A 23,403-nucleotide genomic window follows, 5' to 3' on the forward strand; every position below is an offset into this window, starting at 1 on the left:
TCCACTTATCTAATTCTTTTTTGAACCCTCTTATACTTTTGGCCTTCACTCAGCATCCTCTGGCAATGAGTTCCACAGGTTGCTTTGCTCACTGGGTTCCTCGACTGCTCACCAGAGCTTCTGAAAGAATGACAGCTCGGCATGCAGCCAGAGGCCACCAAAATTAGGCCCAGTGCCATGTGGGCAGACCTTTGTGCCCTGCCTGGGTGGTCCAGCGCTTAGGGGGCCAGCCAGGGAGCTGGGAGATGCTCCTAGCACAATGGGGTCTCGGTCAATCCTATGACACAGACGGGGGCGGAGGGGGCACAAAGAAATCGATGGGACATTAGTGGATAAGGTGACCTGCTCACAGCCAAGCCACCAAACCCTGATCGAGTCTGGTGTAGGCGCCCTGACTGGGGAGGGATTTGGAGGAGGGTAGCCAGGCTGGGAAATTCACAGCCAAAGTTCCCCTAGTCCAGCCAGGCTGCGGCCAGGGACCTGGATGTGTGTGGGAGAGAGACAAAGACAGAGCCTCACTCACTCACTCTGCGCTCCAGGTTTGGGGAGGGCAGCGGCAGGGCTCCTTCTGGATTGCTGGGGAGGGGAACCGTGGGCTGGCTGGGCTCCCCACACCTGCCTCCTCCTGGCTCCGGTCCCTCCTTCCTGGAGAGGGGGAAAGTGGGACCTTTCCTCACCCCTTCCCCGTCTGGAAGGCTCCCATCTTCCCGGACGGGGGGACCCCCTCTGGTCACTTTCACATTTCCCGGGGACTCCCCCCACGTGCTCCCCACGTTGGAGGGGGGGGGCAAGCAGCGTAGCGCAGCAGCCCTCGCTTCTCCCCCCCCCCCGAAATGTTTTATTTAACACGCTGCTGTACCGGAAGAAGAAGCCATATTTCTCCTCTCCAGCCCCGAGCCACCGCCAGCCCCGGCCATGGCCAGCCCTGCGCCCTAGCCTTCCCGGCGGTGGCTGGAGAGGGGGAGCTTGGCGGGGGGGGCGGCGCTGGCCCCCCGGAAGGAGGGGGAGCGCTCCGGGCGGCCCCGGCGGCTCCTGTTGCGCGCAGAGCCGCGGCTTTGGAGAGACAATACCCGCGGCGCAGGGCGAGCCCCAGCCGGGGCGCGGAGAGGGGGGCGCGGGGCTGGGCGCCCGGGGCTGGGCGCCCGGGCAGGATGCGGCTCCTGCGGGCCCCGCGTGTCGGCGGGTGAGCGCCTGCCGGGAGGAGCGGAGATGCCCGGAGCCCTGCAGACAAAGGAGCCGGCGCCCCGAGGGGAGGAGGCGGAGAGGGGCGCAGGCCCCCGGGTTTAAGACCCTTTGGGCCGCCGCTGGATTTGCCGCTGGGGGATCGGTCCCCGCATTCGCCGCCGGCGGGGGGTCCCGGCCTCCGGCTGCGCCGCTCACCATGACCCGGGGGAGGCAGCTGGACGCGGGCGGCGGAGGGGCCCAGGCACCCACCGAACCGGCCCGGCCTTAGGAAAGCGGCCGGGGGGCCGCCCCCCTTCCCTGCCCCGCCGGGGTCCCCTGTCCCCCTCCATCACCAGTGCGCTCCCCGGTCCCGGCGCCCCCGGAGATGTGTCCCCCAGGCGGTGCGGCCCCCTCTCCCCCTTGTTGCCCCCTCGAGGCCCCCCCACAGGCCCCCTCCTCCTCCCCTTCTCCCGATGCGGCGGGCGCCGCGCAGGGACAGAGCTAAGCGCCCCGGGCGCCCCCTCGCCCCGGGCGCCCCTCGCCCCTGCCCCGGCTCTCCAAGGCGCTGCAGCCGCTGGGCCCGGGGTACATGATGTTCAAGTACCGGATCCGCATGTTCTTCAACGAGCTGAAGCTGCTGGTGCTGATGCGGCGGGGCCGCCCGGAGCCCGAGCCCGGAGCCGGGGGGAGCCGGGCGCTGGGGGGCAGCGGCTGCGGCTGGCCCCCCTTCGCCGACTGCTCGGCCCGGCAGGACGATGAGGCCGAGTACTACGGGGGGGTGGCCGAGCCCCGGCCCCGCAGCCTGGCCTTGGAGGAGAAGGAGCCGCGGCCGCCGCCCCCCGGCCAGCAGCCCGGCCAGCAGCCCGGAGCCGGGGGGGGCCTGGACACCGTGTCTCTCAGCAGCAGCCTGGACAGCGGCATGAGGACCCCGCAGTGCCGGATCTGCTTCCAGGGGCCCGAGCAGGTCAGTCGGCGCCTCGCTGGGGTTACTAGGGCTGAGGGGTGAAGGGGGTTGCCAGGGCTGAGAGGTACTTGGGGTGAGGGGTGTCAGGGAGGTTACTGGGGGTTACTAGGGATGAGGTGCCAGGGGGTTACTAGGATTACTGGGGTGAGGTGCCGGGGGTTACTAGGGGTTAGGAGTGTCAGGGGGTTACTAGGAGTAAGGGTTGCCAGGGGGGTTGCTGGGGGAAGGGGTGTCGGGGTTACAAGGGTGAGGGGTGTAAAAGGGTTACTAAGGGTGAGAGTTGCTGGGGGTGAGGGGTGTCAGGGGGATTACTGGGGGTTAGTAGTGGTGAGCGTTGCCAGGGGGGTTACCAGGGGTGAGAGTTGCTGGGGGTGAGGGGTGTCAGGGGAGTTACTGGGGGTTACTAGTGGTGAGGGTTGCCGGGGGTTACCAGGATTATTAGGGGTGAGGGGGTCGGGGGTTTACTAGGTTTGAGGGATACCAGGGGATGAGGGTGCCAAGGGATTCTCAGGGGCAGGGCAGGCAGGGTCTGTGCCTCGTGGCAAGGGTGACAGGTTCTGTGTGCCAGGCAATGCCAGGGTCTGTGCCTCGTGGCAAGAGAGCCGGGTTGTTATGGTGAAGATGTCCAGGGAGGGTATTTGAGTTGTCCTCCTGGCTCTCTTAAGAAATGCCAAAGCCCAGATGAAGATGGTCTTAGTGGGCACTGTGTGTCCCTTATTTTGAAGAATGGTTCCTTGCAGGGCCATGTCCCCTCTAGCCCACCCGCTGCTCCCCCCTCAGATCCCGGGACTGGGTCATACCCACCCTTGGGGTGCCACGGATGGACTTAGCGCTGCTTAGGGGGTGGGTTGGCAGGACGGGTCTGGGCATCTGGGGGGATGTGTCCCGATGGGTACAATCAGTGGGATGGAGGAGTATGCAGCTTGCACTGAAATCCTGGGGGGATAAAGGACACTCTGGAGCTTTCAGGGGCTGCACTGGGGTTACAATAATGCCCAGGCATTAGCCATACCTAGCTTGTGGGTGTGTTGTTTGGGGCCGGGGCGGAGAAGCATTGTGTCTCAGCACATGCAGGCCTGGCGTGGAGCACCGTACTGATGGCTCGCCGGCTGCCCTGAGAGCATGCGGTGTCCAGCAGTCCCTCCCCCCCCCCCCCCCCACAACCAAAATGCAGCCACCTCTGGAGGAGCGCAGCCGCCGCTGAGCAGTGCGTGAGGGTGGATGCGTGAAATGGCCCTGCAGCGGGATGTCTAAGGGATAGGGTAATTCCCTGCGTTGGAAGTGGGGTGCTGGGGATGGCGCTGTGAGTCTTGTGAGAAGAGTTGGAGGCTCTTGAATGGCCAGAGGCAGGTAGTGGCTTCAGAAGTGTCTTGTCCCAATAGCAGAGGGGCCTAGGCAGAGTCCTCTGTGGCAGGGGGCCTCAGGGGAGATCTCCCCATGCTGAATCTCCAGCTGGCCACAGGCACCTGGCAAGTATCCCATGTGAGTAATGTCCGGGCCTAACCCAGCAAGATCTCCTGCGATCCTGGCCAGCGGGTGCTCTGAGACGCTTAAGACCCGGTGTCTGAAACTCCAGAGGGGAAGCGCTGCTTGCCTCGGGGAGCCGGGTGTGACTGCAGACAAGGGAGATGCCCGGCCTGGCGCTGAACTACCTGGGCCAAGCTGATGGGAGTGCCCCTCATCTGGACGGGCAGGGGGAGCCTGGGGGAGGAGGGGAAATGAGAGAAAAGCAGGAGGTTGGAACCATGGGGTAGACGGGAGGCTCCCTCCGTCCCCACCTGTTGGCCCCATTTCTTGGCAGACACAGACCTGCCTGCGCCGGAGGAAGGCGGGATATTTATGCTGGGATTTGGGAACCGTTAATTAATCCTTCCCCTTCGAGACCAGGCGGCCGCAGTACTTACCGCTCCCAACTCCCCTGCATGGAAGCCGCACAGAGCTTGTTCTTCTGGTCCTGGTGCTGCCGGATGCCCCGGGGCAGGGGGACTCCTGGATTTGAACAGGCCTGGGCCACGGAGTCATGGGAGGGAGCAAAGTCTTTCTAGGAACCGCCGAGGCGTGGCTAGAGCGAGGCACGTGGGTCCATGCCCCCCGGCTGGAGCTGGGCAGATTCAAGGAGCAAAGAGGAAAGGAGTGGGGCTGGGGATCTGGGGTGGGCGAACCCCAGTGGGAACCCCCTCCCTCTCCCTGGGGGAGTCCTTGGAGCATTTTAACCCCTGCAACTCCGAAGAGGGAACGAGGCCAGTGGGATTTTTATGGCTTTGAAGATGAGATTTAAGGAGTGATTTAGGGTTTGCACTGGGGCTGGGGGTACCGAGAGAGGGGATATTGACTGGGGTCATTTGGAGCTAATGCACCAGTAACTCCCTCCTGGCCGATCGGCGTAACGGGGGGTGGTAAACGCCACCGGTAAACGTGTGTGTGTGTCAGGGCGGGTTGCATCTCTGCCTTTGCTGGATACACCAGAACGTGCCGGTGGGGACATGGGGGCGCTTTTGCGCACATTCATGCGTGGCCCCCCCTGTGCCTATGCAAACACGTGGGCGTATGCGTGTTGGTGTACGTGTGCGACTGGACACGTGTGCGCCCACACGTCTCGGTGTGGAGGTGCCTACGTGTGACATGGATGTGCATTCACACCCGTGCTTGTGGCTCTTTAGACTCCAGCGGGGGGCTCCCGCCTGGATAGTCCCAGTGCCCCTGCAGCCTGCCAGGGCCGTGCGCCGGGGCGGGGGCATAGAGCACTCACTTACAGAGAGGCAGGGATGCCCGTGCGCCCAGTGGCACAAGGCACTGGAAGTGAGACCGCCGAGCCGGATGTACAGGGCCCTCCAACTTCTGCCCTCCGCCCCCGGCTCTGTCTCCCTAAAGTTCAGCCTGGTGCATAGATCTGGCCTAGAGGGTGATTCAGTGACATGGGACGGGGGTAATTGCGGACACGTCCCACCATGGGGGGCTGGGGACGTGTGGGAGAGACAGGGAGTTCCGTTCCCCCCCACACCCAAGCACCACCAGAGATTGGACCCCGGACAGATCCAGCACGTCTCCATCCCATCTAAAGCCAAAGCAACTCATCAGGGGCTGCCGGGCCTGTTGCATTGGTGCCAGCTCGCCCTGGGCTTGGTGACCGAGACGGCCCAGTCCCCGCCAAGGAGGCTGGGCTTTCTGGCCTCCCGAGGTCCTGGTGTCTGAGAGAGGAGCTGTCCGGGCCAGGGCCAAACACATGGGCCAGCTGGTGCGGCAGGAGGGATGGCAGCTTGGCAGGGACGCCCAGAACCCAGCCAGGGAAGCACTGGGCACCGGGCTGCTCTTGGGTAGGGGATTGGGATCGTGGGAAGCCCCTGCAGGCACAGGCAGGCGAGTTATATGGGCCCATGGGCCTGTGCTCCACCAATATTCAGGAACGTGGGCCCTGCTCCCCCAGTGTTTGGGTTTATATTTTCAGAGCCGTCCCGTCCATAGGGCGGATCGGGGCAAACGCCCCGGGCCCCACGCTAATGGGGGGCCCCGTGCTTCAGGGGGACGCGGGATCCTTGGCGGCCTGGGGGGTTCTCAGGGGGCCTGGCACCAGCAGCAGCGAGTGACCCGGCCCCAGCCTGCCCTGCTCGCCTCTTCCTGCCCCTGCTCTGCCCCTTCCCCCAAGCCCACGCCTGCTTCTTCCCGCTCCGCCCCACCTCTTCCCACCCCTGCCCTGCCCCCTCCCCACCCCCATTCCTCACCTTCCCCCAAACCCCCACCTGCCTCTTCCTGCCCCAACCTGCCCCATCTCTTCCCACCCCTGCCCTGCCTTCTCCCCACCCCCATTCCACCCCTTCCCCCTAAGCCCCCGCCCGCCTCTTGCCACCCCTGCTTCCCACCAGGCCCCAGGCCCTGCGCTGGCCCCACAGGCTGCCCTGGAGCCCACATCTCCTGGTAGTGTGGGGCCCCCCAAAGTGTGTTGCCCGGGGCGGTTGCCCCGGTCCGTCCTATGGATGGGACGGCTCTGCTTGGACCCGTTCTGGGCACCACCAAAAATTCTACAAACCTGGCGCCCACAGGTTCCTTCTGGCCCCACCCACCAGGGCCCTGCCCCATCTGGCGTCCCACGGCTCCAGCATGGGAGCTCTCGCCCCAGCCCTTGCGGTGACTCCCCAGGCAGCTCCATCAGTTCGATAAGGTATTTCCTCTCCTCCTGGCCCGGCCCCTTCGCCCCCGCCCCCATTCCCTGCACAGGGCTGACCCCTCTCCATCCACAAGTCGCTACATCTCCAGGGCATCCTGCCCGTGCCATGGGGGCTTCCCCATAAGAGCCAGTTCGCAGTCTTAGGGTTCATCCTCCGACTGTCTCCAAGCCGAGCCAGGTTAATTCCTCCCCAAAACTGTCTTTGTCGCTCATCTCTGGGCTCCATGCTCCATTGGTGGGACCCCCTGCTCTGAGCAGGGAGGCCTACGCCATCCTGGATCACATGGCCCGTCTCTGTGACTCAGTTTACCCCTCGATGAAATGGGGGGATGTGGTGGGAGGCGTGAAACGGGGCGGGGAGGAGGCTGCAGAGATAGAAGCAGACCCAAGCCCCAGAGGGTGGTTCTGGCCAGGGCCCGAAGGGTTGGGGGGAAATCCCAGGGGCCCCCTCCCCAGCTCTCTGTGGTGGATGGAGCCTGGCAGGGAGTGAGTCATCAGCCCAGGGCGGTGCACGTTGAAATGTCACTTTAATTGGAGCCCTGTCGTGGCTCCAGGCGATGGGTGAGACATTCCCCAGCAGCACGTGCCATGCGGGCTCCATCGCCCAAGGACAGGCATCACCACAGGCTATGCCAGGACTCGGGGGTAGGCTGGTTTCCAGGCCCCCTGCTCTAACCCACTAGCCCCCACTCACTGGGAATTGAACCCAGGAGTCCTGGCTCCCAGCCCCCCAGGCTAACCAGCTACCCCCCACTCCCTTCCCAGAGCTGGGGAGAGAACCCAGGAGTCCTGGCTCCCTCTCCTGTGCTTTAGCCACTAAACCCTAATCTCGGGGTCCGTATCCTCCCGTGTGGATCCCCTGTCCTGCTGCGGCCTCTGTCACTCTGTTCTACCCCTTCACCTGCTCTTCTCAAAATGCGAGCCCTGGGGCCCAGGGACTGTCTCTCGCTCTGGGTCTGTGCAGCGCCTGGCACGACAGGGCCCCAAGCCTGGTTGGGGTCGCTGGGGTGCCACCATAATAACAGGAAATTACTCACTGAGCTGTGAGCAATGTGTGTATCCTGGCGGCACCCACCAGGGGCCTGGCGCTGCCCACCTGCTGGGCAAGGGACAGTCCCAGGCTTGGGAGGCGTTCACCTACGCCTTTCCGAGTCCTGAGGAGGGGAAACACTCCGAGAGCATCAGACAGTCCTGGATCCTTCGCTGCCCCATGTCCCACCCTGGTGCCAGTCGCCTTTAGCCACGGTGGCCCAGGGCAGCCTCCCCTGCAAAGGGGACAGCGCGTGGGGGAGGTGTTGGGGTGGGAGCTGGCAGGCAAGGGGGGATGGAGGGAGAGGAGGGTGCTGGTGCCACGTGGTAAGAGCCGAGCGGACTAGCGGGGGAGGGGGCGGGCCGTGGGGTGCTCAGCGGAGGGGTGAGGCAGTGGGGTTTTCAGACATGGCCCAGGACCTCATTGCGCTAGGTGCTGTATGTTATTTATTAGGTTTATTACAGTAGCACCGAGGAACCCCAGTCGAGGGGCAGGACCCCATCGCGCCAGGCTCTGTGTCTTATTTATGCATTAAGGGAGTGGGATTTTCTGTGTGGCCCAGGGGCTGCTCCTGGGGGACCAGGATGGGTCGCTGTCCCAATCCGGCGTCCGGGACTCCTGGAGCTCACAGTCCCACCCGCCTGCCCCGTGCGCCATCTCCAGGCATCACGTACAAGGGGGCCCTGCCCAGCGGCCCTGAGTTAGAGGTGCCTTCACCCCCATCCTGGCTGGGGTTAGGGGGTGGAGGGCACTCAGACACATTCTCAGATGTGTATGTGGGGGGGTCCTCCATTGTTCCCCTGGAGCGGAGAGGGGATGCGCCCCTGTTCTCCGGGGATTCCCCTGCTGTCTGGTTAGCCCTCAGGTGCTGGCCCTGCCGGGGTGGTTCCCTCCGGAGCGCCGAGCCGAGCTGCACGCTAAAACCGTGACTCCGGCCCCGGATCCCCCCGAGCCCAGAGCAAACCTGCAGCGAGTCGGGCGATCATTAAGGAACAGCGCCCATGAGAAACGGAGCAGGGGGCGTGGCGCCATTTTGTTTGTCCCACGTGGCCTTAACAATGGACCGGCGCAGGCTGTCCGAACTCCCCCTGGGGCTAAAGCTCCCAGGGGCGCCGGCTCCACCTGAGGCTCCGTTCTCTGGGGGCTGCTGGTGATTCTTGGCCGTTTGGTTTTTCATTTCTCCTGCAGCAGTGACGGGCGAACGCTATTTCCCTCCGGCGAGCTCCCCCGAGAACTGTGCTCTTGTGAAATGGCTGCTGTCTCCTATTGCTCTGCATGGAGCAGAAGTCGCAGGGGCCCTCGGGGATGCCCGGGCTGTCAAGGGCTGGGAACCAAGGGCAGGGGTGGCCATCTTGAAAGAGGGCAGCGTGCCTGGAATGTTGTGGGCAAAAATAAATGACCATTAGGCCTAAAAAATGCCTTTCAGAAGCTACCTGTGGCACCAGAGCCCTCCCTCTCTCTATCTCCATATTCAGGCCCGGCCCTGCCCTTGCTGCAAGTTAGAGCAGCCTAAAGGCTGCTCTCATTTGTGCTCTGCTTCCCCAGCCCCGTGGAACCAAGAATACCCAGAGTGCAATGCGCTTTGGCCATGGCCCCCAAGCCGCCCCCCTATGCCAGGGGCTGGGGTGCGGTGTGTGTGAGCAGAGCTGTCAGGCCAGCTTGGGCACCAGCCAGGCTGTTGCCACCCTCTTGAAGGCCCTTTGGGCGGCGCCGAGAATCCAACACTTTGCACCCTCCGAAGCAGACATCGGTTTGTGCAGCCATGGGCACCGCTCTCGAGCCTACCCGGCCTTGGTTAACCCCCAGCTGGAGTCTGGGTGGGATCACACAGGTATGGCAGGGGGTGCTCCTTGGATGCCAGGAGTAAATGCCCCGGGCCTGCTGGGGAGAAAGGGCGCGGGAGACTTTTATGCCAGATGGGGCATTTGGGGAGCCAGAGCAGGCCCCGGTGAGCTATACCAGGGATCAGAACCCCCTACCCTGGCTGGGTCCGTCTCTCTGCAGCCAACCAGGGTGGCAGGCGGGACGCACGCACCGGTGTGGGGTCACCCAGCCGTGAAACTGGCAGAGCGTGATCCGCCAGGCGGTAGCCAGTCGAGCTTGGCGTGTGGGCGTCCTCTGCCTCGTGGTACGGGGCCGGCGGGGAGAGGACCTCTGGAGGGCCGGTGATCCCTCTCTAGCTGTTGCAGTGACCGAGGCCCCTCTGGGTCAGCCGCTGTCTGTGGGTCTGTCCCCCACCTCTGCGGCCTGGGCTCTGCCGGGTTCGCACAGCCTGTCCAGAGCCATGCTGAGTGCAGCGCCCCGGGTACCTCAGTTTGGGGGGACTGTCTGGGTCCGGGGGGCTGGAGTCCTGGCTTGGGGTTTCCCATGGGGAGGAGGCTGCATGTCCCTGGATTATCTTCCCCATTGGGGAAGGGGTGTCAGCAGTTGTGCTGCGGGGTCCCGGCTCAGCAGGAGCCTCAAGGCAGCCGAATGCCTCACAACGGGCGCCACCCATTGCCCATCACACCCGTGCCCCCAGTGTGCCCTGGGCTGGGTTCTCTGGTGCACGGGAGGGGGGCCAAAGCCGTGGGTAGAGCGGCTGGGGGAGGGGAGCCTCATGGAGAGCCCCGCACTGTCTGCCGATCTGGCAGAATAGCAAAGACGCTAATTAAGGGAGAGGGAGGGGATGAGATGGGGCTGCCGGTGAGGGGGGGCGCGGGCAGCAGGGATGCCGGGGAAGCTGCAATCGGGGTCTGTCTGTGACCAGCTGCCAAGCGGGAAGCGCGGGAAGGAAAAGCCAAGTGCTGGTCATTACTATGCCAAAGTCGCCCGGCAAAGGGGAGGTGACGGGGTCAGGGCACTGGATCAGCCCTGCCGAGGGGACGGGCCTGCAGAACAGGGCGAGAGGTGGGGCTGGGATACCAGGGGGCTGCGGATCAGGATTGAGGGGCATTGGCAGAGCCGTGGGGGCAGGGCTGAGGGGTAGGGAGGCTGCGTGTAGGGATTGAGGGGCTCCGGCAGAGCTGGGGGGCAGGGCTAGGATGGCAGGGGCTGTGCGTGGGGAGCCCAGCACCCATCACCCAGCTGCCCTGAACATTGCCTGCTCTTTTCCGAGACGCTCTGTAACGCTGTTGCATCTCTGAACAGCCGCCCCGGCCTCCCGCTCCCCGACGGGAAGGGATCCCCCCGGCCCAGCACAGAGCATAGCCCAGACTTCCTAGGACAATGACCCCGTCTCTGCTGCTGCTGAAGGCAGCTGCCAGCACAGAGCAAAGCCCCCGGGGTTTCCTCGCCTCTCAGCCCCCCTCTCCACTTTGCAGACTGTCATCACTTCTCCTTAGAAGAGGGACTGTCCCCAGCCCCTGGCACAGCCAGCCCAGGCTCCTCTCAGCCCCATGCAGCTGGGGACGGTCCCACCGTCGGACCAGCCTCTGCAGCTCCCGCTGGGGGGAGCAGTCTGCAGTCCCATGCGCGGAGCTGCGGCTGGGGTAGGGTTCCTGGGGGGCACTATCGCGCTGCCGTGCCCCCCACCACATGCCACGGGAGGATCAAGCCAGGATTTTGCACCCAACAGGGATAGTTAGAAAAAAATTAATATTTTCTGCAAAACTTGATGGGACTCAGAGTATCATCGTGGGGGCTTCACCCCTCCCCCTGCTGGGCACCTGCTCAGGGATACACAAAGACGGGGCAACACCATCATCCATCCAGCCCCCTTCTATCTGTCCATCTCTGTACACACCCATCTATCTATCTATCTATCTATCTATCTATCTATCTATCTATCTATCTATCCCCATCCACCCCCTCTATCTATCTATCTATCTATCTATCTATCTATCTATCTATCTATCTATTCCCATCCACCCTATCTATTCCCATCCACCCCATCTATCTATCTATCTATCTATCTATCTATCTATCTATCTATCTATCTATCTATCTATCTATCTATCTATCCCCATACACCCCCTCTATCTATCTATCTATCTATCTATCTATCTATCTATCTATCTATCCCCATCCACCCCCTCTATCTATCTATCTATCTATCTATCTATCTATCTATCTATCTATCTATCCCCATCCACCCCATCTAACTATCTGTCTAGCTATCCTGCCATCGCCATGGTATCTAAGCACCAATTTCCTGTGGTTGTAAAACTGACCGAGATCGAGATCGCTACGTTTTTTTCTGGGGAGAGGGAGGGAGGCCATGACCCCTGTGACCCCTGCTGAGGGGAATCGCCGGGGCTCTGCTCGCCCAGTGTCTCCATGATGCGTCGTTAGTGCTTCCTGTCAGGAGGCATGAAATATTTATGCTAATTGCTCCCCCCGTCAGCGCATCAAGCAGACGAGGCTAATACGCCGTTGTTTAAACGTTAGCGGCCTAATGGAGCGTGGCTCTTGCCAGGCGCTCGCCGGGGCTGCAGAGCGGGGAGGGTCGGCGTTACCCAGCATCCCCTTGGGGAGCGTTCCCCCCCCCACCGCCCCCACCAGCTCCTAACCCCAGGGCCTGTTTGCTTTGCAGGGGGAGCTGCTGAGCCCATGCCGGTGCGACGGGTCCGTCCGCTGCACGCACCAGCCCTGCCTGATTCGCTGGATCAGCGAGAGGGGCTCCTGGAGCTGCGAGCTCTGCTACTTCAAATACCAGGTGTTAGCCATCAGCACAAAGAACCCCCTGCAGGTGAGCGGGGGAGCGCCCCGGCGGTACGGAGCACGGACACACGCGCCTTCCGGCACGCACTGACGCGGACCCCCAGGCCCGCACTCGTGTGCACACAAGCTAGGCACACGCCCCAACACTGATACAGGGCCGCTGCGCTCCTAGACACGGGAAAGCCCCTCAGAGCCGGAGTTCGGGTGCTGGCCGCCAGGAGCGTGGGGATCGGCAGCCGTGCTGAGCAGAGAGGCGGCTGCTCCTGCCTCCGGGCCCCGTTCGGCGGCCGCCACTTTGAGGCCTCAGGAGAGGAGCATGAGCTGGGGCGGGGCGGGGAAATCCCAGCTGACAACCCCCGGCTATCCCAGCCTTTCCACAGCTCCGTTGATGCTCCTCAACCCCGACCTGCAGCCCCCCCCCCGCCAACCGATGGGCCCCTACAGGCAGCACTCCCTGGCCCCGGAGTGCAAATCGATTGCTCGGCATCCAAATGTTCCTCAGAATCTACTCGGCACTGACTTGACTTTATCCTGGTGCACTGGCAGCAGCTTCCCTTCCCCGGGTCCCCTAGCCCCTGTGATTCCCTCCCCGCAACCCACTGCAGCTCCAGCCCCCTCCCCCCAAAACCAGATCCCTTGGCCTCTATGATTTCCCTGCCGTGCCCAGCCGCTAGGGTCTCCGTCCCCCACAGTCCCCAGCTCCCATTCTTCCCAGCCCCGTGCAGTGCCCAGCCCCCTCTGATCCCACCCCACACCCGATCCAGTAACCCGTCGCGGCGCCTTCTTCCCTTGCAGTGGCAGGCAATTTCCCTGACCGTCATCGAGAAGGTGCAGATCGCGGCCATCATCCTGGGTTCCCTCTTCCTCATCGCCAGCATCTCCTGGCTCATCTGGTCGTCCCTCAGCCCCTCGGCCAAGTGGCAGCGGCAGGACCTGCTCTTCCAGATCTGCTACGGCATGTACGGCTTTATGGACATTGTCTGCATAGGTGAGAGCCCGGCCCGTCAGGTCCCCCCTACCCCGGCCGTGGGCTCCCTGGCTTCCCCCGTGCACCCCCTCTGGCTGGAGCTAGGCAGCTCACCCAGAGCAGAAACTGAAAGGTGAATCCACCTCATCCCCCCACCCTCTGCTACCCAATGGCCTCCCCCTTCGGCTCTGAGGTGGACCACGTTGGGTTCCCGTGGTGATGGGTAGGGCGGGAGCATCGGAATACAGAGCACTAGGAAGCGGGACCTACTGGTGGCGGGGGGGTGTTGGGTGATGAGGGGCAGGGTGATGCCATGGACGGAGCGCTAGCCTGGGACTCAGGAGAACTGGACTCGGTGCCCGGCTCTACCACTGCCTTGCTGGGTGACCTTGGGCAAGTCACTTCCCCGCTCTGTGCCTCGGTTTCCCCACCTCTTCTCTATAAGACTGTAGGCTCCTCAGGGCAGGGACAGGCTCTTCTGTGTACAGCACCTCGCTCAGTGGCGTCTTGGATGGGATCTCTAGGGGCTAGTGCTGTAAACGAACAAGCCAGGCATTCCTCAGTGGCCATAAAGCCCCACCTGATTGTGATGATGCCTGTTAATTAAAAGCGAATAACGGACTCAGGACGAGCAGCGTTCAATGATGGACTCTGCAGGCAGCAGAGATGAGACGATTACTGGCTGGGGCTTTGTGGCTGGAATGATGAGCCGCCAGCTGCAAATGAAGGGATGGATTGTAAATTTCCGATTAAGTCAGCGGCTACGTGTGTCCCATTGTACCCACATTAGGAAATGCGAGAGGTCGGACTCGCAGCCAATGGGCAGTATCCTGTGATGGTGAAACAGGAGAAATGCTACTTAGAAATGTTCGCATGTATTTGGTGCCTTCCCCACGTGCGAAAAATTTACAGTAATAGGTCCTGTTACAATTAGGAATAACGATTATCAGATAGAACAATATGGTAGAATAATAATTAAGAGATAATAATAAAACGCAATTATTATAGTTTAATAATACTCTAATAAAATAATAACTAGAATAATTGATAATTATTCTAATAATTGTGACTAATAGTCTAGTATAATAATAGGTCATGATACTTATATTGCAATAACTTAATATTAAAATATTAACATAATAAATTACTAGAATGATAATTAATACACACTAATAACATAATTTTAATAAAATAATACTTATATTTTAATAATATAATAAAACACTTAATAGCTAGAATAATAATTAATAGGTAGAATTAAAAATAAGAATGACTAGTCAGACAGCCCATTCTGAGACGATTATTTATTTATATTACTTTTATGCCTTTGGGCCTCAACTGAGATCAGGACCCCATTGTGCCAGGCGCTGTACATCTATGTAGCAAGAGAGAGATCTAAAGAACTTACAATCTACATGGACAATGGGTGGCAAGAGAAACTGAGGCAGGGACATGCCCAAGGTCACCCGGACGGGCAGTGGTAGCGTACGAAGGAGGGTCTCAGATTGCTGAGATGGAAAGCCCTTGTTCGCCTTCTGATCTGCGAGGAGGTGACGTGACTAATTAGTAGTAGCCAGGTCTGCTGGCTGAAGGACGTGTGTCCACAGCCTCCCAAGCCCAGGGCCTGTTTCTCCATTGCCCGGGTCCTCGTGTGACACACAAGGGCACAGCCAGTGTCAAATGCTGTTGTGGTGTGGGTGGTGTGAATCGCTGCGCAGCACGCAGGGAAGTGGAGAACCAGCCCCCTTGTGGGCGCTCGCTCCACTTGGGTCATGGAGCACCAGGGAGGGATTCTGGCAGCCAGTCCCGAGGTCTCTGCTCGTTACCGATCCTGCCATCACGAACCGGAAAGCACAGCCCCAGCATTCATGAGCAGCCCTGCAAAACCGAACCAGCATGCGTATGGAGACTCAGCACTTATTAAAAACCCTACAGTAACAGACCAATGGGTGCAGACTCCCGCACTGGAGACCCTGCGATAATAAGCCAGTACACAGAGCCCCAACGCTCCTGGGTAGCCCGACAATAACAAACCAGCCTGCAGTGATAAAAGGCTCAGATCCAGGGCCTCCGTGACTCTCCAAGCCCTCGGCTCCAAAGCCACGGCTTCTCCGTTCCGACCAGGTCCCGGGCTTGGGGGCTCGGTGGAACCACCTTGCCCTGGCTGGCTTGGTGCTCACACTCCTGGCCCTTGGCAGGGGGGAGGTCTCTGCACGGAAACAGGGCAGGGTACCCACACGCCCACCATGCCCAAGGGCCCGTTCAGTCACAGGGACTCCCGTCATGGGAGCAATATGCCCACCCAGGCCAAGCAGGGCTCAAATTGAAGGACCTTGCCCCTTTTCTGAGCCCAGCCACTGGGTCAGGCCTGTGCACATTTAAGCGAGACATGCCATGGCTGTGTCAGCAGTGTGCCCTCGTTGCCAAGAAGGCTAACCGCATATTGGGCTGCATTAGTAGGAGCATTGCCAGCAGATGGAGGCAAGTGATTATTCCCCTCTTTTTATTCGGCACTGGTTGTCACGGAGTGTGGGGGAGTCCAGGCCCTGCACCCCTCTTCCTGGGATCCACTGAGACTCTCAGCCAGCCAGTAAAACAGAAGGTTTATTGGACAACAGGAACAGTCCCAAACAGAGCTTGTGGGTACAACCAGGACCCCTCAATCACGTCCTTCTGGGGGAGCAGGGAGCTTAGACCCCAGCCCTGGGGTTCCCTGTGTTCCTCCACCCAGCCCCAAACTGAAACTAAACCCACCCAGCAGGTTCCCTGCTGCAGCCTCTGTTCACATTCCTGGGCGGAGGTGTCACCTCCCCCTCCCCCTCCTGGCTCAGGTGACAGGCTCTCAGGTCTCCCATCCCCAGGGCACATTCCCAGGTCAACACTCCCCCCTCCCTGCTGAGTCACATCGTCACATCTCTCCCCCCTTCGAGACTGAACTGAGCGGGGTCACGCTGACCAGTGACCTGGGGAAGTTCGGGGCCCCCTCTCCGGGACAGCGCATCCGCTATCAGGTTGGCACTTCCCTTCACGTGGACCACGTCCATGTCGTAATCCTGCAGGAGCAGGCTCCATCTCAGGAGCTTGGCGTTGGCTCCTTTCATCTGGTGCAGCCAGGTCAGGGGAGAGTGGTCGGTGTAGACAGTGAAGTGTCGCCCGAAGAGATAGGGCTCTAGTTTCTTGAGGGCCCACACCATGGCCAGGCACTCCTTCTCGATGGCCGCGTAGTGTTGCTCCCGGGGTAGCAACTTCTTGCTCAGGTACACGATGGGGTGTCTCTCCCCCTTTTCATCCTCCTGCATTAAGACCGCCCCCAGTCCCGTGTCTGAGGCGTCGGTGAACACCACAAAGGGCTTGTCAAAGTCTGGGTTTGCCAGAACTGGGCCACTGACCAGAGCCTCCTTCAGCGCCCGGAAAGCCTCCTGGCACTGCTCGGTCCAGACCACCTTGTCTGGCTTCCCCTTCTTGCATAGCTCCGTGATGGGGGTGGCGATGGCGCTAAAGTGGGGCACAAATCTTCGGTAGTATCCTGCCATCCCAATAAAGGCTTGGACCTGCTTTTTGGTGTGGGGAGCGGGCCAGTCTCTGATCACCTCCACCTTGGCTGGTTCCGGCTTTAGGCGGCCGCTCCCCACCCGATGGCCCAGGTAAGATACTTCCGCCATCCCCACCTTGCACTTCTCCGCTTTTACAGTCAGCCCAGCCCCCTGGAGTCGGTCCAGCACTTGTCTAACCTGGGACACGTGGTCCTCCCAGGTCTGGCTAAAGACACAGATGTCATCAATATACGCCACGGCAAAACTCTCCATCCCCCTCAGGAGCTGGTCCACTAGGCGCTGGAAGGTGGCCGGCGCTCCCTTGAGGCCGAAAGGCAGGGTCAGGAACTCATAGAGCCCCAGAGGGGTGATAAAGGCCGATTTCAGTCGGGCATCTGCATCCAGCGGCACTTGCCAGTAGCCCTTTGTAAGGTCCATGGTGGTGAGGTACCGAGCTCCTCCCAGCTTGTCTAGGAGCTCGTCCGGCCTGGGCATGGGGTAGGCATCAGATACAGTGATGGCATTGAGCTTCCGATAGTCCACACAGAACCGGACCGACCCGTCCTTTTTGGGGACCAGCACCACCGGCGAGGCCCAAGGGCTGGCAGATGGCTGGATCACCCCCAAAGCCAGCATGTCCCGGACCTCTCTTTCCAGGTCCTGAGCAGTTTTCCCTGTGACTCGGAAGGGGGAGCATCTTATCGGCGGGTGTGACCCTGTCTGCACCCGGTGGACAGTCAGATTAGTGCGTCCAGGCTGGTTGGAAAACAGCTGTCGGTACGGATGCAGCACCTCCCTGACCTCAGCTTGCTGGGCAGGGGTTAGCTGATCCGAGAGGGGAATTGTTTCCAGGGGGAAACCAGCTCTGGTCCCAGGGAATAGATCTACTAAAGGGTCATCTCCCTGCTCTTCCCACTGTCCACACACGGCCAACACCACATTCCCCCTGGCATAATATGGCTTCATCATATTCACATGGTACACCCGGCGGTGGTGCGCCCGGTTTGACAGCTCCACCACATAGTTTACCTCATTGAGCTGCTTGACGACCTTGAAAGGGCCCTCCCAGGCGGCCTGTAGTTTGTTCTTTCTCACTGGGATGAGAACCATCACCTGATCCCCGGTGGCGTAGGCACGGGCCCGTGCCGTGCGGTCATACCAGACCTTCTGCTTCCTCTGGGCTCTGGCCAGATTCTCCCTGGCCAGGCCCATGAGTTCAGCCAGTCTCTCTCGGAAGATCAGGACATACTCCACCACTGACTCTCCATCGGGAGTGGCCTTCCCCTCCCATTCGTCTCTCATCAGGTCCAGGGGGCCCCTCACCCTCCTGCCATATAACAGTTCGAAAGGCGAAAATCCGGTAGACTCCTGGGGCACCTCCCTGTATGCGAACAGCAGGTGAGGTAAGTACTTGTCCCAGTCCTGCGGGTGCTGGTTCATAAAGGTTTTCAGCATCATCTTTAGCGTCCCGTTAAACCTCTCCACCAGCCCATTGGACTGGGGGTGATACGCTGAGGCCCAGTCGTGCCGGACCCCACATTTCTCCCACAAGCACCGGAGCAGGGCCGACATGAAGTTGGAGCCTTGGTCTGTCAAGACTTCCTTGGGGAACCCCACTCGGCTGAAAATGGTCAGGAGCGCATCGGCCACGGTGTCTGCTTCAATGGAAGCTAAGGGCACTGCCTCGGGGTAGCGGGTGGCAAAATCTACCACCACCAGAATGTATTTCTTCCCCGACCGGGTCGTCTTGCTGAGAGGCCCCACGATGTCCATGGCCACCTTCTGGAAAGGCTCCTCTATGATGGGCAAAGGTCTCAAAGCCGCTTTCCCCTTGTCCCGGGCCTTCCCCACCCTCTGACAGGGGTCACAGGATCGGCAATACTGCCGGACCGTGGTAAAGACCCCGGGCCAGTAAACGTTCTGTAGCAACCTCTGCCGGGTGCGCCGGATTCCCTGGTGCCCTGCGAGGGGGATGTCATGGGCCAGGTGCAGGAGCCTGCGGCGATACTTCTGGGGGACCACCAGCTGCCTCCTGATCCCACAGGACTCTACTTCCCTTGTGGGAGCCCATTCTCGGTACAGGAACCCCTTCTCCCACAGGAACCTCTCCTGGCAGCCTCTCCTCATGGTCCGTACCACCCTGAGGTCGGCCAGGTCCCTGAGCTTCCGCAAGGAGGGGTCTTTCCTCAACTCGGCCTGGAACTCAGCAGCTGGGGCAGGGACGGGGCCCGGTTCCCTCTCGCTGGCCAGGTCTGAGGCCTCCGCCTCTCTAAGCCGTGCCCCTCGGCCCTCCCTCCCCACCAGGGTAGGGTCCTGCGCCTCCGGTGTGATACCCTCCCCGAGGTCAGGGCGCAGTGCCCCTCGCCGGCTCTGGCTACGCGTCACAACCAGGGCGGCCTGGGGCTTGCTTGGCCAGTCCTCTAGGTCTCCCCCCATCAAAACTTCAGTGGGCAAATGGTGGTGTACCCCCACATCCTTGGGGCCCTCCTTGGCCCCCCATTTCAGGTGTACCCTTGCCACGGGCACCTTAAATGGGGTCCCGCCCACCCCTGTCAGGGTCAGATAGGTGTTGGGCACCACCCGATCTGGGGCCACCACCTCGGGCCGGGCCAGCGTCACCTCCGCGCCCGTATCCCAGTATCCATTGACCTTCCTCCCATCCACCTCCAGGGGAACAAGGCACTCTCTCCGGAGGGACAGCCCCGCGCCCACCCTGTAAACTGAGCACCCTGAGTCCAGAGCCTCCAGCCCTCTGGTGGAGCTGGCCTGGGGTACTCTTCCCTCCGGGGCAGGTGGTAAACTGGTAGGCCCCCTTTCCTGGGTCGTCTGCCCCTCGTCCAGCTGGGTCCCTACCCAGTTAACCCTGGGTAGGTTGGGTCTGCTCAGTCTGTCCCTGAGCCCGGGGCACTGGGACCGTACGTGGCCTCTCTGGCCACAGTGATAGCAGCTCAGGTCACGTTGGTCCCCTCGAGCAGGTCGGAGGGGCCCGACGCCAGGCGTTCCCCTTGGGAGGGGGTTCTCCCTATTTCCCCGCTGGGAGGCCCCCTGGTGACTCTCTCTCTGCATCGGGGGGGGCCTGTTCTTTTGGGGCTCCTCCCGGCTACCCCCTGACCGACTGTTCACAAACTCGTCGGCCAGCTGCCCTGCGTGCTGGGGGTTCTCGAGCTTTTTGTCCACCAACCACAGCCTCAGGTCGGAAGGGCACTGTTCATACAGCTGCTCCAGTACGATTAGGTCCAGCAGGTCCTCTTTAGCTCGGGCCCCAGCTGTCCACTTGCGGGCACATCCCTGCATCCGGTTGGCCAGTTGTAGGTAGGTGACCTCAGGCGTTTTACGCTGACTCCGGAACCTTCTCCGGTACATCTCGGGGGTCAGCCCAAACTCACGGAGCAGGGCCTGCTTGAACAGTTCATAGTCCCCTGCCTCCGGCCCTGTCATTCGGCTGTACACCTCCACGGCTTTGGGGTCCAGTAAGGGGGTGAGAAACTGGAGCCTGTCTGCAGGGTCAACCCTGTGCAGCTCACAGGCATTCTCAAAGGCCGTCAGGAAGCTATCCATGTCCTCCCCCTCCTTCCGCTGGGCCAGGAAGCACTTATCAAAGTTCCTTGCCGTCTTGGGTCCCCCCTCACTCACCGCAGCCGGGGTCCCACTGCTCCTCAGCCTGGCCAGCTCCAGTTCATGCTGTCTTTGTTTCTCCTTCTCCTGACGCTCCCTCTCCTTCTCCTGACGCTCCCTCTCCTTCTCCTCCTGCTCATGTTGACGTTGTTTCTCCTTCTCCTCCTGCTCATGTTGACGTTGTTTCTCCTTCTCCTCCTGCTCATGTTGACGTTGTTTCTCCTCATGTTGACGTTGTTTTTCATGATCCTCCAGCTCCCTCATTTTCATCTCCCTCTCCCATTCCAGCCGCCTCCGCTCCAGGGATGGGGAGCTCCGCCGGGAGGATCCCCTGCTGGGTGCCGGGGTCAGGGTGCCCTCGGTATTCGCTGGGCTTCCCCCAACCCCTCCCCCGGACATAGGTAGGAAGGGTCTCGGGATGTCCTCAGCAGCAGTCTGACCCCTCCCAGCCCGGTCAGGCCCCAGGGCCCACGCTGCGTCCCCCGGGCAGCTTCCCTCAGGGACAGGGATCGGGTCATCCAAGCGATCCCTCTCCTCCAGCTGGGCAATCAGCTGTTCCTTGGTGGACCTCCCGAAGCGCAGCCCCCTCTGCCTGCACAGCTCCACCAGGTCGCTCTTAAGGCGTTTAGCGTACATCTCCCTGCTGGCCACTCGCAGGCCGGGCAGCTTCCCACGGTTTCCAGGAAAAGCCCCTCGTGTGCCCGTCCTTCTTGAGGTCACCGACTCTTTGCCAGGGTCGAGCTGCAGACTCCTCCGCCCCTGGGACCGCTCGCTGCAATCCCCTGGGGGACCCTGTTACTGCAAAAGTCTTTCTCTCTGGTCACACATTCCCAGGGGTTAACCGCCCCCCGAAACCGTCTCTCTCTGAATCTTCAGCACGCCTGGTCCCCGTCAATTCCCCTTCGTTTTACTGCTCCCCAGTCACTTACTGCAGGAAGCGCCGTTCACGGGGTGCAGTACATCCCACCGCTGCCACCAGTTGTCACGGAGTGTGGGGGAGTCCAGGCCCTGCACCCCTCTTCCTGGGATCCACTGAGACTCTCAGCCAGCCAGTAAAACAGAAGGTTTATTGGACAACAGGAACAGTCCCAAACAGAGCTTGTGGGTACAACCAGGACCCCTCAATCACGTCCTTCTGGGGGAGCAGGGAGCTTAGACCCCAGCCCTGGGGTTCCCTGTGTTCCTCCACCCAGCCCCAAACTGAAACTAAACCCACCCAGCAGGTTCCCTGCTGCAGCCTCTGTTCACATTCCTGGGCGGAGGTGTCACCTCCCCCTCCCCCTCCTGGCTCAGGTGACAGGCTCTCAGGTCTCCCATCCCCAGGGCACATTCCCAGGTCAACACTCCCCCCTCCCTGCTGAGTCACATCGTCACATCGGTGAGGCCCCACCTGGAGTATTGCATCCAGTTTTGGTCCCCCCACTACAGAAGGGATGTTGACAAATTGGAGAGAGCCCAGCGGAGGGCAACGAAAATGATTAGGGGGCTCGGGCACATGGCTTACGAGGAGAGGCTGAGGGAACTGGGGTTATTTAGTCTGCAGAAGAGAAGAGTGAGGGGGGATTTGATAGCTGCTTTCAACTACCTGAAGGGGAGTCCAAAGAGGATGCAGCTCGGCTGTTTTCAGTGGTGGCAGATGACAGAACAAGGAGCAATGGTCTCGAGTTGCAGTGGGGGAGGTCTAGGTTCGATATTAGGAAACACTATTTCACTAGGAGGGCGGTGAAGCACTGGAATGAGTTCCCTAGGGAGGTGGAATCTCCTTCCTTAGAGGTTTTTAAGGCCCGGCTTGACAAAGCCTTGGCTGGGATGATTTAGTTGGAGTTGGTCCTGCTTTGAGCAGGGGGCTGGACTAGATGACTTCCTGAGGTCCCTTCCAACCCTGAGATTCTATGATTCTATGGCGACGGGCCTAACCCCAAAGTAGTGCTGGCCTTCAAGGGGTCACACCTCTCAATCTAGGCCCCATCTGCAACCAGCCCCCCCGCCCAGCCTTCCCCTCCCAAACACCAGGCCTCCCCATGCCCTCCCCCAGAAGCCTGCAGTTGTCCATGGAACCTGAAGGGAATTAAGGGATCCAAATAGTCGGGCCTGGGCACATTTTCCAGAGCCACATTGGCATGAGTGAGTTCCAAGCCCTGCCCAACCACCATCCCGAGGGACCTGTTTGGCTGCCTGCCCCAGAGGGTCTCACCTCTTCTCTCCCCTCCCCAACTTCTCTCCCTTAGGGCTGATCATTCACGAGGGCTCCTCGGTGTATCGAATATTCAAGCGGTGGCAGGCAGTGAACCAGCAGTGGAAGGTGCTGAACTACGACAAGGCCAAGGACCTGGGGGAGCCCGTTGGCAGCGGGGCGGCCAAGGCCGGGGGCAGGAATTCACGGACGAACCCCTCCTCCGGGAGCGAAAGGAACCCCCGGCGGGGTCAGCGGGTTAGAACGATTTTGAACCGTCACTGTGGCTACACCATCTTGCACATCCTCAGTCACCTGCGGCCGAATGAGCACCGGGTCGGCTCCAGCTCCGGCCGGGAGGTGGTCATGAGAGTGACAACTGTATAACGCCGCGTGGCCGGCGGACGCGGGGGGCTGGCGCGAGGAACGCCCCGGAGAGCCGCTCCTGCGGGAGGGCTGCATCCCAGGGAAGGGCGCATGCCAGCAGTCTCTGCCCCACTGTTTCCACCTCATCTTCCTACTCTGGAGGCTGCCCTCTCCGCGTCTCGGCCCGCACCCGGCTAACCTCCCATCAATGTGAAAATTCCCGCGGGGGAAGGGACCGGGCTGGCCCCTTCCTGCTGGCTTCCCTTGCAACCCTTCCCTGATTTGGGGAATGGGAGAAGATTGTTATCAACCCCCCCCCCCAGCGACGACAGATTCAGGGGGCCAAGAAGGAACGTGCTTACCTCATCATCGGTCAAACAAAAATCCAATCAACCCTCCCCAGCCCCAACTCCCCGCCCACCCTGACACAAGTCTCCACCCCGGGGACGTCAGCTGGAAAGGCTCTGAACTCCTCGTCCCCTCAAATAAGGTGCAATAAACACGTTTCTAAAGCAAAATGGGATCCGGCAATAAGATACCTGTACATTTCATCTTTAATTTAATGCATGAGAATCTGTCTCCCCTTTCCCTTCTCTCCTGTCGTGGGAGGATAAAGAATCATTTATATGCAAATGGTCGGCTACAAAGCCATCTCTCTCTCTCTCTCTTTCTTTAAAATCCTTAATCCTGCCAACTGGGAATTCTTGATGGGGGAGAGGGGGGCCGTAAGGGCTCAGCCCCAGGATGTGCAGGGGTGGGGGCATTGCTGTCAAACAGTCCTCAAGAAG

The 23,403-nt window shown here is 60.9% G+C and overlaps 1 protein-coding gene across 1 annotated transcript; it reads left to right on the forward strand.

Annotated features, from left to right (window-relative positions):
• Positions 1-864: 864 nt before the first annotated feature.
• Positions 865-23,242, forward strand: MARCHF9 (membrane associated ring-CH-type finger 9). The gene is made up of 4 exons (XM_073319121.1): positions 865-2,128; positions 11,834-11,989; positions 12,757-12,949; positions 22,305-23,242. Exons 1-4 carry the CDS (start codon positions 1,754-1,756, stop codon positions 22,634-22,636), a joined length of 1,056 nt encoding a protein of 351 aa, XP_073175222.1. The 5' UTR covers positions 865-1,753; the 3' UTR covers positions 22,637-23,242.
• The last annotated feature ends 161 nt before the right edge of the window (positions 23,243-23,403 follow it).

This window comes from Lepidochelys kempii, chromosome 20, assembly GCF_965140265.1.
Source record: "Lepidochelys kempii isolate rLepKem1 chromosome 20, rLepKem1.hap2, whole genome shotgun sequence".
Classification (NCBI taxonomy): domain Eukaryota; kingdom Metazoa; phylum Chordata; order Testudines; family Cheloniidae; genus Lepidochelys; species Lepidochelys kempii.